The following is a 27,007-nucleotide window of genomic DNA, read 5'->3' on the forward strand; positions in this document are numbered from 1 at the left end:
GCTGTCATACATGAAACATGAGAGGTGAAAGCAGAATCAGGAGCCTTGGAGGAGTATTGCAATGTTGTACAGCACCTATGTAAATAAGCAGCCAGGTGAGTGTGTTAGGACTGGAAATGTGCCATCTCACATCAGTCCCAGACCACGTATCATCATCAGTGGCTCCTCGTTGGGTGAGCAGAACTTCATGATCTGACCCTCACACCGCAGTTAGTTCCAGTTAAACACTGTGGCTCTCCCACCAGAAGGCTTTCAGCACACGTAGAGCACATCCTGGTCTTGCTGAGACGTACATTTATTGAAACAGGTTGGGTTTCTTCGCCTCCCAAAGGAGTTAGCTTCAGGAACAGAAGATCTGTGTATTTGCCACTAATCGCAAAAATATTGACACTTAAATATAAAACTTATCTTTACCAAAATAAAATATATGTAAATACATATATATTAAATATAACTTTTCTCCTTAAATATAAATTGCCTCTTTACCCCTGTAATTTTTGGCATGAAAGCTGCAAGTGATAGCTGCAGTTAGTTTCAGAGCTCCTGGAAAACCAACCTGGCTTTTCCTCCAGCTCTGCTTTACCCTCCCTGGTACGGATCCTTTTTGAAGTAGCACTGCCATATGCTAAGGTGAGAAGAAAGCGTGATCTGACCAGCTGGTCTGCTGCCTATGAGAAATTCTTAATCCTCTGCCTTCCTGCTTGTGAAAGCCAATGCAGTCTTTCTTTGTATCCATAATATTCTTAGCTGTTTTTTTTTTAACACGTTATCTCCATCTGTTTATATTTGCAGCAGAAATTTGCTCTTGCTCACTTGAGTTTAGAAAATACTACTCTTAAAACACGTGATTTTCCTCTCCATATGATTTATTTTTATTTTAAGTTATATTTTTTAAATCTTAGCCCAATTCTCCCCTTGCCTCTTTTTCGTATTTTGTCTTTTTAAAAAAAAATCATTTACTATGTGGATAATGTGTGAATATTAGTTGTAGTTGCTTCTTTTTTTTTTTTTTTAAGTGTCTGCTTTTTTCAGTGCTGCCTGTATGTTTGAAGTGCCATTTTCTACATTGTTAAATAACCTCCTCTCACATTTATTGTATCTCTCTTCAAAAGAGGATTCTTTAACTGCACGTCTGGAACTAATCCCGACTGGCTGGTCCTCCGTTTCTTGGAATTCTCTGTTTGTCTGCTTATCTTTTATTTTTGTGTGATTATATTGTGTCTGTACCAATACTTTCTTTGTGGTGTTACCGTTTGCCTAATGTAGATTGAAACTCACTGAGAAAAAAGTTGTGATTTTTATCTTTATAGTGTAGGATAGATTACTGGGATACAGAAGCTGAACAGTAGAGAGATTTTAAGGCTGAAAGAGCTTTTGGTATTGTAATTTTTAATTGAAATTGAATTTTTTCTTAAGTTGTCTTTCTTTTTTCTTTGCAGAAAAAGATCATGCTAAACATGTTTTTAGACACATTGATGGCTGATCCGCCTCCTCAGTGCCTTGTGTGGCTGCCTCTCATGCACAGACTTGCCCATGTTGAAAATGGTAAATAGAACGTTTTGTTCCAAACATCTGGTCAGAGCAGAGGTTCTGTTCAAAGTGTGTAAATATGCTGTCCTTCCGCAGTGAGAAGCACCTAAAGCTTTCATCGTTCCCACTGTAACTGTCCTAGTCCCAGAGCATTTAGGCTCAGACTTTTCTTGGAGTGACAAGAGTTTCACGCTTCCAGGAGGAGGACTGATTATTTATGAAGTCAATAGGAATACAGAACAAGATTGGTTATTGGTATTGTTTAAGTTAGGGTTCTAGCATCATTAGTAGTGAAAGATGAAAAAAAGAAACAGAAAAACAATATTCTCTCAATGCTCGCATCTATTCTGAAACTTAAAAAGCAAAACAAAATACCTTCACTTGGGCTACGCTTCAACAGATGCTTTCAAGTGCTAACTTCCAAAGATTTTGGTACCCATTCAAATGTCTGTCTTGAGTAGCATTTGAGGACATGAGTCACTTCAGTATTTTATTTTATTTTATTTTTTTTTACTATGGGAGGTGAATGTTCAGTTCTGCTCAGTTACAGATTTTTTGTAGCTAAAAAATCCTGGTTTTATTGCCTATGGAATGCATTTAAGGAACGGTAAGGTATGGAAAACTGAAATCAACAGTGCGAAAGAGTGGTGGTTTAGGAGGGCTTTGTGGAGCTCATGGAAGCTAAAAAGCTCCCTGCCAAAGTTTGTTCTTCTGTGCAAGCTATCAAATCCTTTTTTTTTTTTTTTTAGTGGCCAGAAAGGTGATACACTGCATTTATTGTATGTTTGTACAGAGCATATGGTGTTTGATATGTGAATTCTAGGAAAACACATTTTTTTTCACCCATAAACTAAACGTCTTTTGTTTCCTTCCCCACAGCAAAATCATGTTGTCATCCCTTAACAGCTCTGTCCTACTAGTTGTTACCTCTTCTTTAGCAGTATTCTTTTATAGGCATCTCCAGGTGTGCAGATTTCCTCCTTTTAAGACACAGGTAGATAAATACACTCTTGGTTTTGCCCAGCTGTTAACAAGCACAGCTTTAAAACTTGGGTAGTCTTTCTCTGGCCAAATCTTCAGGATTTATATTCAGTTCTCTGTTTCTTGACATTTATTTCTGTGATGTGGTTCAGTATTGCTCTGATTTTGATACTCTCTCTTTTGGCATTTGTTTTCTTGTCTTTTCTTGATCCGCTTGCAAAGCATATCTGGTTGTGGTTTTATTCTACATTTGTACAGCACTGGATAAGAACAGAGCTGTGATGCTCAATGGGCTTTTTATTTCTTTATTATGTCAGAAGAGAAGTTGAATTTCCCAGTTGCTCTGTATATTTACAAACATTTTCTGACAATTGTGGGCCTAATTAAAAAAAAAAAAAAAGGGCGATCTTTAAAAGATTTTGAGGGGAGTAATTTCATGGAAATAGATCTTATGAGAAAACTTTTGGAAGAGTTGAGATGGTTTATTTTGATAAAATTTTAGGTAGTCTGTGGTACTGCATTAACAGAAGGGCAGCAGCCACTGTTTGCTTTTTTTTCTTTATCCTCTTATCCTTACAAATTTGTACTTCAAGTGAAGCACACAGAGTGGAATAAATATGGTAAGGAAACAGGCATTAAACAAGCTGATATGAAAACAGGTCAGGGTAGAATTGCACCGAGCTTAGGAAAGGATAAAATGTTTAAAAACAATAGAATAGTTCACCTGGAAGGGACCTTCAAAGATCAGCTAGTCCAACTGCAGTGTCTGGACACAGGTGAAATGGTGGAAAGATCTGGAGATAATCCAGTAGTCCGATCTTTTTTCTTGAAAGTACCTGGAAGGAATAACTGGGAAGAACGGTGTCATCCTTGGAGATTAGTGTCTGTATTCCTCTGTTCTCTGACACCTCCTGGTCCTGCCCTCTGAGAAAGCTCAGAGGGATCTTATCAGCATGTGTAAAGAACTGGTGAGGAACAGTAACGACAGCTGTGCTCTTCTCAGTGGTATCCAGTGGCAGGACAGGAGGCAATGAGCACAAACTGAAATACAGGAAATTCTGTTTAAACTTAAAAATAAGTAAAAATAAAAAAATTTGACATAAGTGTGTTAAAATACCGCATCAGGTTGCCCAGGCTGTGGAGACTCCATCCATGGAGACCCATGGACGATGGCCTGAGAAGCCTGCTCCAGCTGACCCCTCTTCGAGCAGATTTCCACAGGTGCCTTCTGGCCCCAGCTATTTGTTAATTTTGTGATTCTAGGTATGATTACAAAGAAAATCCTGTTAAATACTTCCCTGAAGTCCTTCGTTTAGGTAGTAGCCTTCTCATCTTCCATCTCCGATCCTTAAGTGATGTGTCTCTGATAAAATGGACTCATACTTAAACATCCATCCTTTAAGTTCGTCTCTTTACTACTGCAGCCTTGAACGTGTTTCCTCATATGACCTGATCAGTAGTCTTGTTCTAGAATTGTTGATTTCCACTACAAGTTAGTTTTCTCACGATTACACCTTGTCAGTGCTGCTGCTTCCTAGCCCGACGTCTGTCTCCTTCACAGTTTGTAAACATTCTCATTAATTACCGTGGCAATCACTGCCGAGTTCCTTCAGAAGCACCTGAACACCTCAGTTGACAGCCTTAAGAAAATATTCTGCAATTTCCTTCGTGGTCTTTTCAGCTCTGCTATAAGTAAAAGGCAATTAAGCTGTGAGGTGAGCTTGTTTTACTGGAGAAATAACATCTACAGGTAAGGGGAAAAAAACTTCTCTCTCAATGCATCAGACGAATTCCTTTGACTGCTTTGAAACTGTTCTAAATAAATAGGCCAGTGCATTATTTTGGAGAGCCATCATCTCAATTTGCATGCTAATGCATCATAATAACAGCATGCTTTCGTGCAGGCCTTCTAATCCGTTTAGTTTTGCTCTTGTAGAAAAAGGATCCTTTGTAAATGCGAGTGGAAGAAGTCTTCAGGCTATGTTCTTTTTCCTCTTCCATTCCTAAAGAGGAAAATACTGAAAAGAATATTCAGCTTTTAAATTTGCCGTTTGTGGAATCTTAAGCGTATATTAACATTTGTAGATATACTTTGCTATCTCGTAGTCTCTCCAGGGTGAGGACTGGATCTTACCTGAAGTACAGCAGTTCAGAAAAACAAATGTACGTGTGCGCGCGGAGAACACAGTTCCTGTTTAGGACTTCCAAATTTGAGAATGTTCCATAACTTTTTTCATTTTTTATTTTTTTACTTCATCAGGTTGTTCTTCAGTCAGGTATTATAACTCAAGTTCTGGCTGCCTTCTCTGACAGATAAAAGTTTGGCCTTCCCAGAAGCTGAAAATGATTTCTGAATGGGATTGAGAATTGCTGCTCTTCTGTGTGCTTGACACAGTTTGTGTTTAGCAGTCGCTAAGCAGCCTTACCTTGGGTAGATCATTTAGTCTTACTTTTCACAAGGAAAGATAGAGTCTAGCAGTGGAATCAATTTTCAGCTTCCTTTTAGGAAGAGAAAAAAACAACAAAAAAGCTAGAAAATCCATAAAAATTGCAGTGATTATGCCATTTTTTTCCCTTTTTTTTCACATCTTCTGAAGGGAGCAAGGTGATTTCCTAGGAAAATATGCCAGATATGGTCATGTTTTGACAGCGATGTTGAAGTATACGAATCATCCCGAAACTTCCCTGTAACAGTATTATTTTCCCTGAGGAGGGTGAGCGCAGGGTGACCGAGGTCCCACTTGGTTCTTGCAGAGCTCTGCCACCTCCTGGTGTTGTGTCTGATGTGTGGCTCCTCTCCCTTTCTTTCCCTCCACACTTCCAGATGGGAGGCCAGTGTTTCTGTGTGCTGCCTTTCCATTCCTCTGCTTTTGGTCAAGCACAGCAGCAGCTTCCATGGTTCTGTGACTCCTTTCCCGCAGCAGAACTGCCTCAATCTTTTGCACCTTTAATTTTTTTTTTCTTTCTATGCTTCCCCAGCCTGCTGTGAATTTAAGAAAAGTAATATAAGTTTACAGATGTCCCACTCAACCCCTCAGAAACATCCTAGCAGTAGTAAAGGAATTCCAATGAGGATTTCATGCTTTCATTTTAGTCTCATTTGCTGCTCTGTTGTCTTGTCACCCGCAGAGAACCTCCCCTCCCTTATTTCCTTATTGTGATTACGCGACAATGTTTTTCTGATTATTTTGGAGCCGAAATGTTTTCTGTTTGTGCTTCAGAGGATCTGGACGTTTTTGCAGAAGCCTGCATTGCCACGGGTTTGTCAGCAGGTGAACAAGAGGCTTAGGAAGGGAAACACAGCACTGCTATCTCCTGCAGCAGTGACAGGTGATTTCCTGCACTGCCCGAGCTGTAAGCCGTCATTGAGGAACTATTCCGACTGCGAACCCTGTTCCTTAAAGACCCGTTGTGAACTATTTCAGTTCTCCAGATGGCTGCTTTAAAGAAAGGAAAAGGAAGCTGCAAGCTGCCATCGGCTTCGTTATAATTAAGACCGATCCTCCTTGGAGAGGCACAGCGTTGCTGCACGTACTAGTGAGGAACGTGGGGAGCACGCTTCCAGAAGGAGCTCCTGCAAGGATGCTTCAATCCATGCTGCCCTGCTGTGTTAACTCATGCCTGTGGTAGCTCGGTAGTGTAAGTCAGTCGTTCTGTGTAGCATTTCTGCAGAGCAGAGGAAGGTGCTCAGCAGCCTTTGTAGAGAGTAGCCTGGCAGCGTGTGCCCGTGCCCTGGTCAGGGCTCACATCTCACTGCACGCCTGGATTGTGTCCCGCTGGGAGCAGGCTGGGATTTGAAAGCCCATCATTTCTTTCCTGGATAAAAATTCCGTAATGCTTTTCAGTCTCTTGTCTTTTGCTGGTCCCTAGTCTTTCCCATGGGATGTAGATTGCTTCAAAATGTTCTCTGACCTAGGCTGCTGCATGGCACGTGCTAAACTGCTGCGGTTCATCGTGAGCTGCTGAGCCCAGGCAAGGAGCCTCTTCGATCTGCAGGGTCTGTAGGTCCCGGGATGAAAAGTGAGGCTCTGCAGCAGTGAGTGGAGCAGGATGTGTTTAGGCCCAGAGATTAGGTTTTATTTAAAGACTTGGCAAAGCTTGAGATTTTTTTTATGATTCCTCTTATAACTCACATTCAGACTAGAATTTCCCAGCTAATTTTGCTAGTTTTATAAGGCTCAGGAGGGGAGGAGAACAAACAAACCAAAAAAAAAAAAAAAAAACACACAACCAAACAGCCTCCCCGTCCTCCCAAAACCTTAGAGTGCCTTGTCCTCTCTTTACATGCCTTTCCCCCTCTTGCATCCATTCCGTGGAGGATACGTTTGTGCGTACCTGGTTACTTGTCAGAAAGTGTCTTGGCAGGTGCTTTGCATTTGATTTTGATGTTGTTTATGCACCTACTGTATCGTGGGAATTCGTCATTGCACAGGAAAATTGATCCACAGCAGCAGAGTGCGGGGCCAAGGAGTTTGGGTGTATTCACAATCCTTGATTTAGACCAAGGAGGTCAGGTTCCTTGTTCAGCAAGGTAAGGATTCCTGCTCTAAACTGCCCCCTGAGCAGGCCTCTCTCCATTGAGGTAGACCAGGATGTTAATCTGCTGGAAGACTTCTCTTCCCACTCATCTTAATCATTTCCATGGAAAAATATAAAACTCAGAGTTGGAACTTGGAGCTTGGCTTCTACATTACATATTAGACACGATTTTCGTGCTGATACTACATACAGTTTTATCGGAAGTGCAGAGTTTGGAGTCATGGGCCTTTTGGGGTAGATATGGCTCAATTCAGTAGGTGCATTTTTATCACGTGGCTAACAGTGTCGTTGGTAAGTGCTTTACATGGGAGCAATAGCTATTAGAAGTTTGGATGCACACATCAATATTCCTGGCCTGTGTCCACTAGGACAAGGCAAAATCTTGTAGCAGTATGTCTTGTTTACAGATGTAGCTATTAGTACCACATGAAAAAGAGTAGTATAAAGACAGATGTTTAAATAAAAGTTTGTATTTATAGTCATGGCAAGTTCTTCAAAGCATTTCTCCTTCAACATTAATTCTGTCTTAGCCAGAGTTTTTGAACAACGCGTTTTTCCAGGTCTTCTCTGAAACATTTTAATATAAAAATATTGAATTATTTCATCTGCATCCTGCTTTAGCTTTCTACTTTTATTATCTCCTCTTTGATTTTTTTCTCGTATTTTACAATTGTCATATTTTCATTTTCCTTTAACTGCTAGTCTTTGGAAATTACTCCTACGCAGTTTAATAAAGGCTCTGTTCTTTTCTCCTCCTTATTTCTATCTACATTTTGTTCCTGATACCCTTCTTGCTGTGGAAATACTCTCGTGTACGCAGACAACTTTGCTGTGCTTCCCAGTTCCAGACCAGTCTTCAGTCCTGCATCTATCGGACTTGTTTCATGTGTCTTTAAAATTATGGTGATTTGAAATAACATATCCAAAATATGGATCCCCTTTTTCTCTCTGAAACTTCTTTGTTATTTCATTTTAGTAATCTAACATGTACATGACTATTGTATTTTGGAAGGCCTTATTGTATGTCCCTATGGGAAAGGCACTGTTCAGAAAGAGCAAAGACTGGTTTTGGGGTAAGCAATGAAAACAGAAGAAGAAAGATGAATACACAGAGGTGGGAGTGAATACACGGAGATTTCAAGACAAGGATTTGGGGTTTGCAGCTCAAAGATTGGTGGTGGAGTAGCAGCTCCCATTTTGGGTGGGAAGTAATAAGAGGGATTTTGCCTGGAGTGGCCTCTGTGGAAATGAGAGAGGCAGGGGGAGGACATCACAGTGAGTGCATGCAGCAAGCTTAGTGATGAAAGGAACCTGGAGGTAGAGAAGGAAATAGGGACAAATTTTTGTGTCCTTAGAATCTGGAAACCTAAATATTGCATATATTTTGATGTTGGAGTGTCAGGGGAACAGACCACAGAAAGAGAAGGAAGGAAAAAAGGAAAAAAAAAGGCACGTCTCCAAAGAGTGTCAGGTAACTCACAAGAAAGCACAAGAAGAATCTCAAATAAATTAGAGATCTGTAGAAGAGAGCAAATGAGAAATATCTGAGATACAGGAGGGAAGAAGAGGAGAAGAAAGGTCACATCGGGTTCTTCCATATTAAATTTGGAAGAATTTAATATGTCCTGATCAGAGAAGAAATGGGAATGAAAAGAGATTTGAATACCGACTTGAGGATTGATGATTGCAGGACTGAATATTGATGGCAAAAATAGGCTGCAGCTGAGAGTTAGAGATTGCTTACAGGAGAAGAATTTTGGAGGCTGGCAGAGTTGGAAGGAGGAGAGGACCCAGCTGTGGTGGGTGAGTTTGGTGCCGAGCTTTCTTTCGGGGCAGTGGAGGAGCCTGAGCAGAGCTGGTGCTGGGGTGGGTCAGGGGACACAGGAGGTCCCAGGACGTGTCCTGCAGGCAGAGGCCAGCCACCGACCGTACCAGCTAAGAAAAATGAGGGAAACCAAAAACTTGCAGAACACAGACATGATCAGGCATCAGGAAAGGGAGGAAAAGCCACAGGGAAGAACTGGGTTTCATGGTCCTGCCTCAAGCTCCTGGCCTCCCCCGTCCTTCCTGCCCTTTCCATGGGGAACTGGTCTGCTGGAGGAGGAGGGAAGGAGCAGGTTGTCTCTGTCATGAAAGACCCAGTAGGAAGTTTGAATCTGGAGTACTGGCAACCAGGAAAGGGAATGACTGAAGTCTTGGAAGCAGCAAAGAGTGGAAAGAAGCTTACAACTCCCACTCCCATATGTGGCAGGGAGCTTGGAGTGGAGGCACCTTCATAAGAGAAGGTGTCAACAGCAAAAATGTTCACTGAGACAGAGAAAAGAAAGCACAAGCAGTTATGATGAGAACAAGCATTTCAGAGGCAGGAAGGAGAGAGGAAAAATGGGTTTGGACATGAGGTCTTGCAGTCCATAGGCAGGGGGCTCATGGTGGTTCAAGTACGACCTGGAGTTAGGCAGGTCAGTGGTGTGAGCAACGCCGTCAGTGCACCTCTGCACGGCGACCTCAGTGCAGGTGGATTTATGTGGATGGAAGCATGGGCAGCGATCTGAACAGGAGAGAAGGGGAATAATGTTTGCAACATCATGTTTTATTGGCGTTCAGAAATGAGCAAAAGATAGGAAAGGAGAGCAGCATCCACATCTGGTCATGCCATGCCATCTGGCAGTAGCCTAGGAAGGGAGGGCAGCAGGAGGACAGCTGGGAAGAAGCATCCAGTTCCACCTCATTTATTTAGTTCCTATCCATGGCTACAGCATGGCACTTTCAGGAGGAAAAAAACAAACACAGAAAGTGCACTTCTTTACTTTCTATCCCTGTGGCCAGGCACCTTGTCCATGATCCAATAATCTGATGCCGACTGTTCCAATTTTCTCTTTACTCATGGTTTTTGGGGGCTTGCTTCTCGCAGTACACATAATTGCTGTCACTGCTGTTACTTTGCCTCGTGTTTACTTCACCAGATTGCTATTACTGCTTTCCTTAGGCACACCGGTTTCAGGTTTTTGATTCTTTGGTTCGGGACTCCGTAGTACTTCTGTCCCTTCTTCATCAATAGCAATTTCTTCTACATGCATGGTGTCAGAGAAGGTAAGGCAAGCCTTTTTGAACAGGAAGATGAGATGAAGTGACACAGAGAGGTGGCAGAACTTGCTGCAGTCGGCTGGTGCCAGTGTATCGGCCTTTGTTCAGGCAGCTCTCGCCTCGCAGGAGGCAGAAACCCTGCCACAGGCAGAGGGGTTTGGGGCATGGGCACAGAGTGAGTACAGAAACAGCTTTGGGAATGTTATCCATTTCCCTTTCCAAAGTATGCAAACATTCTAGAGAGATTTACCTTTTTGCTTCTTAAAATCTTCAAAGTTTCGCCACCTGTGTGGACCAGAAGCTGGTTTGAGATCAGTGTTGAAGAGTCTTAGGGTGAGAAAGTTTTTCCTGATATTCTCGCATGATTTTTTTCTGATTGCAGTTTAAACCCTTAACTACCTGGGTTTTGGCCACTGGCTCTGGAGAATGTATTGCTATTTTGTAAGTACCTCTTGCATGCTTGTACCTCACAGCCTGCTCCTAGCTGAGCTGTCTCCTAGATCTTGTTCAGGCCATTTTATTGCCTTCTCTTGTACATCTAGTTAACCCACATCTTCATTGAAATGTGATGGCCCAAACTGAGCACTTCTGACAATCATTCAGTATGTTTATGAAAATTGACCAGTACTTGACCTGGAATAAAGCCCTTTAGAATCCTGCTCATTAGATCTTACCATTTTGGCAATTAACTGCTTTCTGGTCTTTTCCAGTGAGATTCACATCCCAGTTAAAGTCCTTTCATCTATTTCCTTCTGTTATGCAAATAGGGAGACCAATGTTGTAAGTAAATTATTCAAACAAAATAAGAAGTTGATGACGTTTGGTGCTTGTTTCCTATTTTCAAGGTCAATTACTCTGTCATAGAAGGACACTAAGTTGATGTGGTAAGTGTTCATGGCTCATTTCTCTGTTGTTCTTCAGGTGCTTCCAGTAATTTGCTTTAGTGTTTGTTCCAGTATGTATTCTACAAGTTAAGATAACACGGGAGGTCAGCAGTTACATATGTATAATTTCAGTTCCTTTTAAGGATGATAATTGCAATTCTTGTTATGTCCATTTAAAATCCCTTTGTTAGATTTTTCCTCATTCTTTTTTTCCTGGTTTTGTCTCTGAATATTTGTATTATTCTTTTAACCCTCGTTAACAATTTGTCCCTGTTACCACTTCTGTAGGCTTCCTTTTGAATTTTAGGTTATTGAGGAGATCATATTTTAGTGAAGTTGTTCTTTTATTACAGTCTACTCTTTCCTGTGTCCAAAGATAATTTATGCTTGTTTCTTTAGCATCATTTCTTTCAGGAACTGACAAGTCTAACTCACTTTTCCCATTGAATTTCTTCATCTTGTAGTGTGCCTACTAATTCTCATATGAATTTACTGAAACCTATTGTGCTGAAGTCATGGTCTCTCTTCTCCACTTGCTAAAATTCAGGAAATTGCTCTGTTTCTACTGTTTGAAATAAATCTACAGCTCTACCTTTGGATTAAAAACATGGTCATCAGTTCTTCTACCTGAACTTCCATTCCCAAGGGACGTTTGTATCATTGAAATTGCCTATCATGATCCCATCGTTTTCTTTTCACAGTGTTTCTGTGTGCTACAATAAAGCATCATCCACCTGATCGTGTTGGCTTGTGCCATTGCTGACCAAGTTAATGCTGAAGTTGCCTTTCCTTTAATTGTTACCCAATGGTTTTCAGCAATTAGGGCACACGCATCCACTCTTGATGCCCAGACTTTCCTGATGTAGCAGAAGCAGTCCCTGCTCATGGCAGGGGACTGGAAGCAGACAATTTTTAAAGCTCCCTCCCAATGCAAACCATTCTCTGATTCTGTGGTTTCTGCAGGAGCTGTACCTCTGTCCATTAACTTGATTGCCCTGTGCAGTATCACACCAAGTCTCAGCTGGATCAGCTAGTCGTAGCTGTTATCGTAGATCAAACTTTCAGGCTCTTCTCAGTTATCCCTCTTACATCTTGAAGTAGCTTTCAAGAGACTCATCCAAGAATTTCAGCTGACTGGCTAGCAGGCTGCTCTTTTTTTCTGTCGTCATCTCCATAGCAGTTATTTCTACCCACCTGTAACTACTTAGGCTCTTGCCCCATGGCGATGCTGAACTACTTGCTTCTGTGATTCACCTTCACCTTCATTCTGCCGTTCTGTTTTCTGTGCCTCAGCTTTGAAGTTGTGCTTGACATATTAAGTTATCTCCCTTACGTCATTCTTATATTCCTCTTTTGTTTATTCTGACCTAAGACTTCTCTAGTAAATGGAGGAAGCCTGTGATCATTGGTTTGTGGATTAAAAAAAAGGGGGCAGGGAGGAAGAAGCCATCTCTTCTCTTTTTTTGTTCAGTCTGATAGTGTTGGTGACTCTGTATATCATACCTAATTTAACTTTTGTGTTCTTGAGGTGTCCCGATTTAGAGGTTTGTTGGGGATTTCTTCAGCTTAGGCTATGGTGGTACAGGAGGTGGAGCTCACAGCCAGTGCAGAGCGAGGGAATTTCCTCAGTGAGAGGGGATTCAGAGCAGAAGCTTGTGGTGGCCTGAATTTGCCTTTTGTGTGGGAAATGCTCTCAGCTGACTCGAGGGCAAAGTGATCCCTTAGACAGAAATAAACCTTTGTGAATATGACTTTTTTGCTTTCCCTTTCTACTCATGTTCTTTTATGTTGTTGAACTTGCATGGAATTTTCCAGGTCTAAGCATATCCAAAGAGGGAGAAAGCTGTAGAAGAAATACTGAATGTACAAGATGGTACTGATATATTATCATTAACTTAGATTTATGGTTAATTGTGCCAAAATAATCTCCTCTAGTCTCAGAATCCATGACCTGATTAGCATAAGAAATTGGTTTAGTGAATAAAAACCTTGGTGTTGTGTTGGTTCTTTTTTTCTGAGTTCCAGTGAAATCTGATGGTTGAAATTTTCTTAAGGTTTACTTCTTTTTCTTTTTCTTCTTCCTTCCTCATCTCCACCAAGTCTTCCATCCCGTGGAATGTTCATATTGCCGGTGTGAGAGCATGATGGGTTTCCGGTACCGATGCCAGCAGTGCCACAACTACCAGCTCTGTCAAAACTGTTTTTGGCGTGGCCATGCCAATGGTCCTCACAGCAACCAGCATCAGATGAAGGAGCATTCCTCTTGGGTAATTCACGTTTATTTGTCATGCTGACATAACCACTGCTGTACTAATATATTCTGGAAGTTAAAGTTGTTCTTATAATAGAACTGCACAACTGGACTTTTTTCAAATAGTTTCAAGGTTTTCAAATAGTCAAAGGGTATAAGTAAGTAAACTGCATTATTTCTGTTATAAATAATGTTACTCATTTATAGATGGTGGTCATTGTATTCAGTGGTGTTTAAAGCATACAAGTCCTTTTCAAGGTCCTAACACATTGTTTTCTTCCCCTCTTCATCACAGTCCTACTTTCATTACATTTTCCTCTTTTCTAGCTTAATGATACATAGAGGTTGCAATACTTTTCTTCCCCAGAAAGGCTAAATAATTAGCACAAATGTGCTGAGGAAGGACCTTTACCCAAGTGTCATCTTTAAACACAGTATTTCTTTAAAAGAGATGTCTGTTGTTGTCACTCTCCTGATAATTGTAAATATACACATTAAAAACTCTTAACTAAAAAATCTTAAGAAAATCATATGAGAAATAACATTTAGATAGAAGACTATTTGTTAATCACATCTGAAGAAATAAATGACAATTCTAGATTAATATATATATATATTAATTTTGTTGTAACAGTCCAGGGTTTTTTACTTATTCAAAGAGAAGTTCAAATGATGGTTGGATTATAATTAGTAATTATCTCCATGAGCAAGAATCATTATAACATGACTGTTTAATTTAGAAAAGGAGGCTAAGTACTGGTCAGTAATTGGAAGGAGAAGACAGGAAAATTCATACTTAAATATTGTCCTTTTTAAAAGTTGTGTAGGTTCCAGAACTTTATATCTTCTGAAACATCTTATCTGAACTGCTAGTTGAACTGCTAGTAGACTGTCATTGCCTGAAGAATATAAATCCAGTCTTTTTTTTTTTTTTTTTTTAATACATACCTATATATGCATTTGCTCAACAACAATATTTTGAGTGACCTGCTGACCAGATCAGAAGGAATTACCTGGTTTGCTGATACAGTAATACATATAAGTACGTACATACATATTTACATATTTTTTGTAGGTTCTCAGTCCAGCAAGATCTAGTTCAGACTTCTGTGGTACATTTTCAGAGCTTTGGAGCCCTGAAATCAAGAATAAGCGTTAATAACAAGTATTTTCATGAGGTCCTTTTTCCTGAAACTCTAAAATGACTTTAATTTTTGGATATGCTAAATTACGTAGCATATAAACAGAAATTCTGGTAGAAACCATTTGTTTAATGAAAGTGTTTTGCTGAATGAACACACTGTTAGTTGGGGCCATTTTTGAGGAGGAGGAATACTTCCAACACTTTCCAAAACACTGATCACTGAAAGTTATATATGTGCAGCAGATCTGGCAATCAAGTTGTTCGGTTGGCCATTGTTCATTCTGTTTGCATCTTGTTTAGGCTGCTAAATATAAGTAGTCATCTGACATCCCTAAATTCCAGGTGAATGTTGAAATGGCCAAGTTACAGCAGGGTGTAAGGTTTGGTGGCTGTAGTTTCAACGACAGTTGAAGTAAAGCAGTCTTCTTCCTATAAATAATGGTGTATTTCTTAGTTATAAACACCCTTCACTGAGTGGTTTTGGAAGAGCTATCAATAAAGCAAGCAAAGGTTCAGATGTTTCTATAGTGATAACATCTGACTTCCGTTGGGAAGGCATTACAGTGGGCACTAATCGAATGTAGAACAAAAGACAGGCCCTTTTATCTGCCAAGCTACAGGCGAGCAATACTGTAAGTAGCTGTTAATAAGATTTTGTTCTCAGAATTGCTCTCTTACATTTCTGATTCATTTAATTTCCCACTTAGACTATCTTAAAGTCATAAAACATCTCAAGCACGTTTTTATTCGTTCCCCTAGACACGAGCCGAGCAGGGACACGGTGCTGGACTTGCAGGGTCAGGGGGGAATTGGGTTGCCCAGCCTGTGCTGGGGGGCAGAGGAGGAGAGAGCAAAAACCCCAAAACATACCTTTGGAATCTTTGTCTTCAAGCAAGAGATCTTGCTAACCATGTTTCAAATTCAGTGTTTATTGCCTGAAATAAATTCCTGAGGCCTTTGTAACAGTCATTTACTAGACCCTTGTGGTAGAGGTGGACATGATTTATAAAGAAAGGGCACATAGGTAATGAGAACACGGTAGAAAGACAACTTTTGGTGGTGTATTTTATACTTCCCAGCTTTTTGATTTTATGACGGAAGTGTTATTTTTTAATGGGTGTAGCCTTTAGCAGGCAGGTGGACAAAGACAGGATCTGCAGCCCGTGGCGGAATGAAAATGATCTGGCAATGCACAGGAGAGATGCAGTGGGTTTAAACATTTAAAATGTGCAGTTGCATCTACTGGTAACTTTGCTATCTTTGGAACATTTAACACATTTTTTCAGTGTTATCATCACTAACAGTTTTCCCAGCAGAAAGTGGCCAGTCCATTTGCATTTGATGTGCGTGCCTCAAACCTGCTTGTCTCGTTCGAGGTGACCCAGAGGACGCAGGCCAGTTGTGGCTAAGCCTGAGTAAGAACACCGATGCTCAGCACTTGCTGTGCTTTCACAGGAGGTCCCTTCCCAGCATTTCCGCAACCTCCCAGGGCATGGAGCTGAATCCCCGGCAGCAGCAAGCTGCTGCAGAGCTGTGCCCGAGCCTGCGCAGAGCAGCAATGTGCTGACACTGCCTTCTGCATCCCAGGGAGCAGGTAGCTGACTTCTAGTGCTGAGAATAACTCGTACTTACAGGCTTGTGCATACTTATGCAGGCATTGCTGCGTATGTTAGGTTTTGTTCATACATTTTTTTAATTTATAACTCAGTTGGACGGGAAGATGTCTGCTTATTAAATAAAAATGTAGGATCTGGGACAGTCCTCAACTGATGTACCAGATACAAATAGCCAAACCTTGGGTGTTTGGGCATTTGGTTCTAACTGAGGGTGAGTGCCAGGGGCAGAGTGGTTCAGTGGGTAAGAGGAAAAGCATTTTAACTTTTTAAATTTTTTAAAGAGTGTACAGCACAGAGCAGAGTTTCCTTCAACCTTGTATGTTACAAAAGAGAGCAAGCATTCCAGCCTCTGAGGAAGTTGTAGGTTTTTTTTTGTTTGTTTTGTTTTAAAACTTTTTTTTTGAGCTTTCTCTGGAAGCTGGAGAATCCAGGTATGCTTGCTGGTAGGTAAATGCTATTTTGATCATGCAAACTGTATTTAATGACTGATAATTATAAATTTAGCACCGCTGAGGAATGCAGTTTTGGACTTACCACTGTAGTAAGTGCAGAAAACATGCATACCAGCTAGTGCTGTGCCTAGAGAAAGAAGACTTCTGTAATATTCACCTGATCTATCCAGCTCTTGCTTTCTTCTTGAGTTGATTTATTCAAATTTATTAACATCTATTATCTAGAAAGTTGTGGTAGAAGCAGTGTTACAGGAACAATTCTGGAACTGGTAACTGATTTGTACATAGTTCAGTAGTCCACCTCTGACAGCGAATTCTATAGGTGTTCAAAGGGCAGGAAACCCCAAAATGTAAATCTTAACCATTTCAAAAAGAGGATCCACTGGGATGTCATTTAACCAGACACTGAATTATAACTGTTTAAAAGCTTCGTAGATTCCTTAAATATTTATGGTAACTGTTGGTAATTATTATTATTTTTTAAAACAAAATTAATTATTCTGTGCATGATGAAGCAGAAAAAAATGTTTAAAATATTTACTGGTAGACTTGGGGAACAAGGTAAGTATCCTCCGCTGATAAGTCTACAGATGTAAAAGGTTGAGGGTTTACTAAGGAAGGAATTTTGAAAAAAAAAAATAAATTTTAAGAAGATTTGTTGTGCGGGAAAGCGGGAATTCTGCATGAGGAAGTGTTGCAGTTACTCTGTGCAGATGTACTGAAAGCAGCAAAGCACTTCTGGCAGATTGGTGGGATCAAACCAATAGCTTCTCTCATAAACCTTGTGGAATAATGCAGAGAAGGAGCATGTCTTGGATGCCTCAGCAATTAGGTGATCAGTGAGAAGGGAAGGAAAGTTGCTGTATGACTTAACAGCTTGGAAGAAAACCAAAACCATGAATACAGGGGGCCAGGAAGGTTGCTGAGGTGACTCATCCACTGAGATGTTCCGTCCAGATGAAGAGCACTTATTTCATTGACGTGCCTGCCTTTTTTTGGATCATCAGCTGCACTTACCATCAGACAGACAATGCCCACAGCAGTGCAAATCCTGGTGAGTCATGCACCGTGCCCATTTAGAAAGCAAAACAAAACGGATTGCGGTGCTGGCAGCTCCCAGGAGAGGTGTGGATGGAGCTGAGCGTGGAGCAGGACGTTGGCTGCTGACTGCGGATACTTCTCTACTAGAAGGAAATGTTAAGTGGTTGAAAGTGTTAGAAACTAAAGGCACCAGACTGTTTTTCCATCTAACTCTGAAGATAAATTAAGATGGTAAATTGGATTCTAGAACGTGTGAAACCCAGATATCACTGGTGATTTCGTAGTAGCAGGTCCAGGTTCCCGGCTGACTGCGATCCTGATGCGTTGGGAAGTTACAAAAAATTCATAAAACATAGTTTGCCCTCAGCTATTTACAAATAGAGATTAAAGCCAAGAAGAAACAAGGTAAACAGCTGGGGAGGAAGTTGGTAAACATAAATAAATAGATAAATAAATGGTGGTCATAGTGATGGGCAAGTGGGTGGTGTTATTTGGGGAAGTTTTCTCTGGTGGTGTTAGTGGTGGCTGAGGGTTCTGTTACTGCAGGGCTGTTGGAAGGGTAGGGCATCCCCCCTGCAGGGTGCAAGATGCCTGTGGGAGACATCAGACAAGACATCAGACAGAAGGTTAGGACCGGTGACAGCGATGCGGGAGGTAGTTTTTATTAGATATTTCTGAAGTAGAAGTCAGCTAGTTGAGGCGTGTGTGTGTGATTTTTCAGGGCAGCCAAGTACCCATGAGAGGCATACTTGCCCAGGCAACAGTGTGCTCATTCAGCTCATTCAGCCTGCCGTGCTCTTTTCACTCTCAGCTGCACTGAGAAGCATTATCCAGAAGTTGGGATCAATAGAAATTATCTTCCCTCTGTAATTTTCAGAAAGTGAAGCTGCGGCAGTGGCTCGATATGACTGCATTCTAGACAGCATTGTGTTTGTTTGACAATATAAATGGTGGGCTAGCACAGTAGGGTATGGTGTTTGTTACCACAATGGAAAAACGCTTTTAAAATAGCCTGAAATACTGCGAAGAAGAGGTCACAGAAAAGGCACTGTGATAATGGATGGTCTGTGCAGAAACCAAAAGATAAACACAGTAACGAGTGAAGTAGGAAATGGACGAGAAGTGGGGAACAAATTTGGACATAAATGTACGTGGAAAATTTGAACATGAAGAATGTTGACATTTAGGAAAAAAACAGAACTTTACTTTTGGTATCATCACATTTATTTGATAACAAAATTAATAGTGCATAATTTGAATTTTTGCTGTGGGTTTAGTAGGAAATAATAGAAAGATCGGATTGTGATTTTTTTTTGTCGGCTTTCAAAGTAATTAAAGGCTGATGATCATCTGTACCTTCCATGGTGAGAGCACCGTGCACTTCAACTGTATTTGCAATCTGTTGATTGCTATCTACCAGGTTTCCTCAACACATGAAACCCTATTAGCAAGTCTTTTTTAGCACTGTCTACTTAGTGAATTAGCAAGCTGAAGTGCTTCTGAACGCAGCTTTACAGAGCTCCCTCCAGGAGACTTTCACCTGGAGCAGTTAATTATCTCGGCATCCTTCTTGCTGAAGCCCTTCCTGATGAGAGGCAATAAGAATTTGGGTGCACATTGGGAGATTTGTGCGGCACTGCCTGGACAGGGAGAGCCTGCCTGCAAGAGGCAGCGAGATGGATCAGGACAATTGAATTACCCCTGTCCCCTGGTGTCTGAAGGTTGTGGGGTGGCTTGCACTCCGTGGCCTTCAGCGTGCATCCTGCTGCTTCTCGGGTCGGGTCTGTGGGCTGGTGAATAAAAATTCCAGAATCTGAAAAGAATTAGGCTGCAAAAGATGGAATAATTGGGTAAATTTCTGAATTAACCCCTTAGTATGAGAAGCAGGCCGGAGTATGTGTTGTGAAGCAGTGTGAGCAGAGAGATGCACTGGAAGCCCACTGCAGCTACCAATCGAGTCTTCACTGACATGTACTCCAAGGAACAATGTTATCATGAGTGATTTTTTTTTTTTTTCCAAGAAAGCATCCATCATGAATTCCAAGAGGCAGCTTGGAGTTGGAGTTCTCGGTTAGCATTGCCTGTGAATTGTAAGATAATTGATGGAGGTAATAAACCTTCAATAAACAACCAGGTATCCTAATGTATTAGGATATAGTATAATATATAATATCCTAATCTCAGAGGCATCCAGCTCTTGTCTTCTAATTTGAAAGGAGTTTTTTATCCTTTTTCATTGTTTTTTGATTGATATTACTATTTTACTTAAAACACATCCCAATCAACTACGAAGTGTAAATCCACAACTTCCTCACGCATAGGTTCTCTGCTCAAACAAGCCTTTATTGCCTGTTTTGTATTGCTAAAGCCAGGAGGCCCGGAGTTGAAGAGGCTCACTGGTTGGTAATTATTGATCGTTTAATTCATTGTTAGGGATTGTTAGTTACTCTCTTATAATAACTGCAAGAGAACGTGTTACTCTCGTTCTGGGTAGCCTTGCCTCCTATTTAAATGAATGTTAAATTGAATTGTAATTTACATGTGCATTCAGAACTGGTCCAAATTCCACTTTGGAACAGCAGGCAGTGACAGGGAGGAGCAGTCAGCCACCCTGTTGCATGTACATGGGCTGTTCCTGAGCCTGGTCTGAAGCACGGTACTGCCAGGTTACTTCTGAGCTCTGATAAAAGCATCTCCTGGCCTCCCACATCGTGGTGAGCTTGTTGGAAGTAATAACATTTTACGACATAATTTTTTAAGTCAACATTGGACTTACCATTTTAAATGCATGACCCAAGCCATTTTTCTGTGTGTTTGGCAACACTTGCTGCCAGTCTGTGTCTTCCTCAGCTGGTCCCAGAGTAGTTGGTCCTCTTGTGACGTGAGTTAACACATCAAGTGAACTGCAAAAGAAAATAAACTGGTTGTTCATCTCTTTGCGTTTCACCTTGGCTTTGCCTATAATGAACAAAAAATTGGAAGGTGTCTTTCAAAAACAATTACTTTAGCAAAGGACAGGAAGGAGAAGGCATAGCTCCAAATTTCAATTGATTCTAGTAGATTGGAAATGAAACACGGTGCTGACAATCAGTAAGGCTGTGCATCCAGGTCATTTACCTGCTTCTGTACCACCTTTTTTCTTCCCTTGCCCTCCCCTCAAAATACAACACCTGTGTTCAGAAGACCTTATCAGAGAGTGTAAGAAATTGCTTCGCTGGATGTCAGTTCCTGACAGAAACACCAGACAATTGGTTTATTTCTCAAAGTTACATACTTTTGTTAAACTACTTTCATTTTCCAGTATTACAACACCAAAAAAAACACCAACTAAGAAAACCAACTTGCTTATCTGTGTAGTTTCTTTACTAATTTCTTAGTACGTTATAATGTAAATTGTTTTGAACTCTATGCTTTTTTTTTTTTTTTTTTACATTTTTGTCATCTGATTGCACATATTACACTGCTCTTTGTAATAGTCAACTCACTTTTGTCATTCTTTTCAAAAACAGAAATCGCCTGCAAAGAAGCTGAGCCATGCAATTAGTAAATCGCTTGGTTGCGTACCAAGCAGAGAACCGCCTCGTCCTATATTTCCCGAGCAGCCAGAAAAGCCACTTGATCTTGCACATATAGTGTGAGTATCCACTTTAATCTACCTTTCACTTCATCAGCGATATGAAACAAGGTCTCTGTGGTTGTGTTTGACTTTGGAACTGGCTAGCAGGAAAGAGGCCTTAATTCAGTGTTATAAAGTTGCAATGCCATAAATGTTTACATGTTTGTCTGAAAAAAAATATATTTCAAACATACTGTTTTGTTAAGAGTATCTTGTTAACTAAAAATTGATACAGAATAAGTTTATGTATATTTAGACTAAAGCCTGACTGTGTATTCTGTATATTCCACTCACATTTATTAGTATTTGCAAAGTACTAAATGACTTTACCTTTTACACATCTCCCCATTGATAAAGTAGTCCGATCCATTTGTTGTAGGTTAAAAAGGTATATAAAAAAACAATGTTAGGTAGAGGCCATATTTAATTATGGTTAATATTAGGGGGTTTTAACTTCTTACTGTGGGACCATTGACTTTATTTATCTCACCGAGAGGCTTGCTATGTTTTTATGCTCAGTGGTATTGGTGCTAGCCTTTCATTCTAACCTTATTGCCAAACAGATGGAAAGATCTTAACAAAACAGCGTTGTACTGGTGTTGGTTTGAACCAACTTGAAATCAGTCTGCTTCCCTCGTTTGCCAGTTTTCTCCTGAAAAGTAAAACTGGAGAAAATCATCAAATTCTGGCACTTTTTATTTTTAGTAAAGTAAGCATCCAGATAGATCTATTTTAATGTCCTACAGTCTTGAAAAAAAGTCTGTCTTCTCATCTAGCTAAGTATAAGCACGTGCTACAGAGAAGAGCGGGGAAAGAGTAGCAAAAGGAAGGGATAGAATCCCAGAATGGTTTGGGTTGGAAGGGACCTCAAAACCCACCCAGTTCCAACCCCCTGCCATGGGCATGTCCCCTGCCCCCAGCCCCATCCAGCCTGGCCTTGGGCACCTCCAGGGATGGGGCACCCCCAGCTCCTCGGGGCAGCTTGTGCCAGGGCCTCACCACACTCACAATAAAGAATTTCCTCCTTATATATAATCTAAACCTACCCTAATTAGTTTAAAGCCATTCGCCCTTGTTCCATGACCGCACTCCCTGACACTGAGTCCCTTCCCAGCTCTCCTGCAGCCCCCTTTAGGCACTGACAGGCTGCTGTGAGGTCTCCCCAGAGCCTTCTCTTCTCCAGGCTGAACAACCCCAACTCCCTCAGCCTGTCTGCAGGAGAGGTGCTCCAGCCCCTCGATCATCTCTGTGGCCTCCTCTGGAGTCCTTCTAATACTTCTGTGTCCTTCTGGTGCTGGAGGCCCCAGAGCTGAGCGCAGGGCTCCAGGTGGGGTCTCATGAGAGCAGAGCAGAGGGGGACAATCCTCTCCCTCGTCCTGCTGCCCACGCTGCTGCTGGTGCTGCCCAGGAAATAATTTATGTAAAATGGAGGACTTGCATTTTCGTGAGTGTTCAGTAATTTGCAGTTCTGAGAGTAAGTGGAGCCAATGCTCTTTTAGTTCTCATAAATATTAGATTGTTCTTGAGTGGTTTCCCTGTTGTCACAATATCTGAATGGAAAACCAAAGTGCTCAAGTCTGAATGTCTTATAACCACTGAAAGTTCAGTATTAGGATGTGCTCCTTCGACCTTTCTTAATGCCGTATGATTTTGGCTGTTTCAGACACTCCTTTTAACAGCTGAGACTGTCAGCAAGAAAACAGTGGAGGCTAGCTTGCCAAAAATACTGGAAAGGTGAGAGTAGTAAAGCTTATCGTAGTGTGGTAAAACTTTCGTGTGGCTTTCTTCTGTAACAAGCGTAGAAGACCCATAACATGATGTGAACAAGTTGTTGCAATGCTAAGCTCCTTAAAAAGCAGCATTTACCAGTTTCTGCTTAGCTGTGTGATTGCTTTCTCCCATTCTTGCATCACTGAATTCTTCCCAACTTTTATACTTTATTTAGTCCTTTGCAGTGAGTGGAGCTGGATTTGACGTAACAGAATATTGCTGTTCTGATTTTCTCTGTGAGCTTGCAATCATATATTTTTTAAAAAAAAAAGGTCCATTTTGCAGCTGTCCAGTTCCAAGCTGCAGTGCTGTGTTCTCCTAAATGCAGGGCTCAGTGGATCCCTGGGGACAAGGCTGTACCAGAGCGAGCTCCATGCCTTGGTTGGGAGGTGTTGTGGAGTTCGAGCCGCTTAGCTTTAAATCTGGATTTTCTGTAGTGAGGTGCTGCTCAGCCTTATAGGAAAATCATTTTGTGCTTAAAATTTTCTCAAATCATGAAGCATCATGAATCCATTCACGTTTTTCTGTGTGGGTTTTCTGTGCTGCTTCCAAGCTGATGATGATTGGCATTCACAAGAGACAATAGGGAGTGTACAATGCAATACTTTCACAATTTTTTAGTATATATAAAGGTGATGGAGAAAGCTGCTGGGGGGTGCAGCAGGGGCTTGGAGGGTGTGTGGGGCTTGCAGCTGGGTGGGCACAGTGCGTGACACCTTCTGCAGGGGCTGGGACCGTGTCCCAGCTCGGGGACATCTGCTGCCCGCTGCCAGCTTTAACACAGGAGGGGTGCCCGAGGGACCAAGCACTGGGGACCGCTGCCTGATTCAGGCACGGCGAGAGCACAGTAATGGTCTGATGTAAGAGCAGTGCAAGTAGATGGCATGTGGTATTTGTGTCAACTGCTAAATCACAGGAAAACAAAATGATTCTCTGCTTAAAATGAACATAAAAATAAAATATATATATATTTTTTTAAGAGTACCACCTTTGAGGTTTTCTATATAAGCTGGAATTTCTTGAAAATAGAGGTAACACTTTTTAAGCATGAAAAAGGACATATCTGGTGGAGATTCTGTCCTAGAGAATTCAACTTCAAAAGAGGAATTGCTCAGGGCTACAATGAGTCATTATTTAGGTGTAAGTGATCGTGACCTGATTACATTTGTTGCATGTAAATGAGGTACACAGCAGCATCTAGCAGTGCTTTAGGAGAGTCTGTCTTGCAAAGCTGAAATCAATGTCAGCTGAGTAAATAATGTGAACATAAAAATATTAATAACTAGGAGCTGTTTAAGAATACTTGGCCAAGTGACCCCAGGCAAAAAAGACTTGGAAGGGGAGCAAAAACCATTTATACAGCTGAAGGGGATGAGAAAAGGCAAAGATTGCGAGCAAAGAATGGAAACTGGGAGTTCTGCTGTGTAGAAGGTGGGTTTGAAAAAAAGGATTACAAAGGGGAAAGAGAAATGGCCATACATTATTAGTATAAACAATAAAAGCCGTTAAGAATGATATTGGCCTGCTGTTGCATTTAAATAATAAATGATAAATTGTTCAGTCGTAATGGTTGAAGTTACAGAAAATAGTTTTCAGATGGTGGTTTGGCTGGTGAGAAGGCAGCAATTGTGCAATATGCTGATGGTCTCAGCCATCTGTCAGAGGTAATTCAAAAGGATGTGGAATTGCACCTTCTACATTTTCAGCCCAAACTGCATTCCGAAAGAGGTGGAAAATTTCTTAATTTGGCTGCTTGCTGCTGGTTGTTGCCATGTCTTGGAGCAGTTGGAAAGTTCCCAGAGCGCTGGAGGAAAACACGTGTTACTTCTTGAGTGAAGTCAATCAGGGCAATCTCTGACATGTTCGGTTTACCAGCTTGACTTTGATGGTGAATACAATCATTGAGCAGCAGATAAGCTGTTTTGTTGATCAGTAAATAAGAAGGTAACTCATGCCCATCAGCACACACAGGCTTTTGTCAATTCGGTGTAGTCAGACTCAGCTTCTAGTTTTTGATTAGATTAATTTTGATTAATAAAGTGATACTGTTGAAATAATGCATTTACTATGAGCGCTGCATAATTTAGAAAGGAATCCTCAATGTAGCAGGCATACAGCAGATTGAAAGCAATGTTTGGCTAGGTGTCCTCAATATAACTGAAAAAGAAACCGCTGCACAGGGCGGGCTTTCACGTGGAGTTCTGCAGGGACCTGGCCTCTGTGCTGGTAAGGGTTGTTTGAATGGCCAGGAGGAAAAATGCAAAATCACTGCTGGTAGGCTGGGTAGGTAAATTAGAAAACCCTTGGAGGAATGATGAGGATTAAAAGGATGGTATACAGGGAAGAATGACTCCCAGAATTTTGGAGATTGTGGCATGTAGTTGCCTGAATGTGCACTTTCGGGGCAATTTTATAGCCAAGGAGGCTACTATGATATGAGTGCGAGGAGGAGACTTCACCCTTGCTGTTCGGTGGTGGCATGATCTGTGTCAGAAAACTTGGCAGTGACAGTACCCATGGTCAGGGTGGGTGCTGGGAGGCCGAGGGGGTGAAAAAGGTCAATGAAAATGATAAAAGGACTGGGAGTGGATATTGGAGGATGCATAGCCTTATGTTCAAACACTCAGGTAGCTCAAGTAATGGTAGTATAACACATGGAGGAATTATTTGGTATTTCTAAAAATACCCATCCTAGGGAAATGAAAAATAATCCCAGGGAGCTTTAGCAGATAAGCTTATCCAAAAGACACTGACCAGAAGTTGAAGCTAGACAAATTCAGAATAAAAATAAGTGTGTTTTTAATAGTGAATGTAAGTAATTAATCATTAGAATAGACTAGCAAACTGAAAAGTGGCAGAATTGCCTGCCACTGAAAATTTAAAAGCCAAAAGGAGAGCAATTTTAGTTCTGTAAGAATGCCGGTCTCTTTTACCTTCTGTGTTTGACAGACACCCCCTTCTACGGTATTTCTCTATCGTTTTATGATCTATGAAAAATGTACACAACAATTTTAATGTAGCCAGTCAGGAGCTTTACAGAATCCTCTGAAAGAGCACCATACGCATGCTCCAGCAGGCAGTCATGGATTTGCTTTACGTATATTTCCCAAAATAAGTGAATGTTTCTCAAAGTACCTCTCCTGCTCTTTACCTGCATTCCTGCAGCTGTGCTGGGTCAGCACTGTTACAATGGAAATTTGTTCCTCCTGCTAGGTCAGTGCTTTCTGTGCCCTTATCTCTCTGCCTGCCTCCTCCTCCAGGTTGTGAGCTGTGCCTAGGTGTGAGGTGTCAGGCTGCTGTAGAGTGATTCTGCTTGAATCATCTTCTTTTTTGGCTTTTGGCATACTTGGTTTTCTGATTATGGTTGCTGGAATCCGCAGGCTCCGAAGTCTCTCCCCCATCTAGATGACAGAAAAAAAATAATAATAGGCATTGAAAAACCCCTTGTCAGTTTACACTTGATAAAGCAGAGATTGTATGCGACATGAATCAGTTTTCATGGGAGAAATCCGTTAAAGTTTTCCTTCACCATGGTGTTATTTCAGGTTACAGCTGGAGCACTTCCCCTGGCTCTGGACCCATCAGCGTGTAAAACCTCTGCATTAAAGCCTGTATTTCAGGACGTTGTCTGAGGTGGCACAAGGTGTGCAATGTGCTCGGGGTGACCCTGCTCGGCAGGAGGTTGGACCAGATGATCTCCAGAGGTCCCTGCCAACCTTAGCCATTGATGTGACACAACTCCATCACCTAGGATGAGTGTGTGGCCCATTCTTAGCTGAAATAGCTGTCCCAGCAAAAGCTGCCACCACCATTAGTCCTCCTGTGTGTCCTGCAGAGCAGAGGTGTCCCGGTGCCATTGCTGAGTGTGGTGATGCTCTGGAGCGTGGATGCTGCTCTGGTGACAGATGGGCTGTGTCAGATGCAGCTGCCCTGAGCTGCTCCTCCTCCCTTTCTTCCAAAAATCAGCGTTTTCACCAGAGAGGTGGCGTGTCACCTCCTCAGCCGCTGGTGAAGGTGGCTCTGTGCTAAGGCATAATGGCACGGGCTGTGACAGCTGGAGAGGAAATGTCCCACCCTGACGGCTGTCCCCATGGCTTCC

The 27,007-nt window shown here is 41.5% G+C and overlaps 1 protein-coding gene across 3 annotated transcripts in view; it reads left to right on the plus strand.

The window, feature by feature from the left end:
• DTNB (dystrobrevin beta) overlaps nucleotides 1-27,007 on the plus strand; it is a 192,626-nt gene that overhangs the window by 39,673 nt on the left and 125,946 nt on the right. For all 3 annotated transcript variants that reach the window (XM_084285383.1, XM_084285381.1, XM_084285382.1), the window contains 3 exons: nucleotides 1,440-1,545; nucleotides 13,119-13,285; nucleotides 21,032-21,156. In XM_084285383.1, the coding sequence (XP_084141509.1) occupies nucleotides 1,440-1,545; nucleotides 13,119-13,285; nucleotides 21,032-21,156 (398 nt within the window). The remainder of the gene's footprint in view (nucleotides 1-1,439; nucleotides 1,546-13,118; nucleotides 13,286-21,031; nucleotides 21,157-27,007) is intronic.

Source organism: Netta rufina, assembly GCF_964035555.1.
Source record: "Netta rufina genome assembly, chromosome: 3".
NCBI classification, from domain to species: Eukaryota; Metazoa; Chordata; class Aves; order Anseriformes; family Anatidae; genus Netta; species Netta rufina.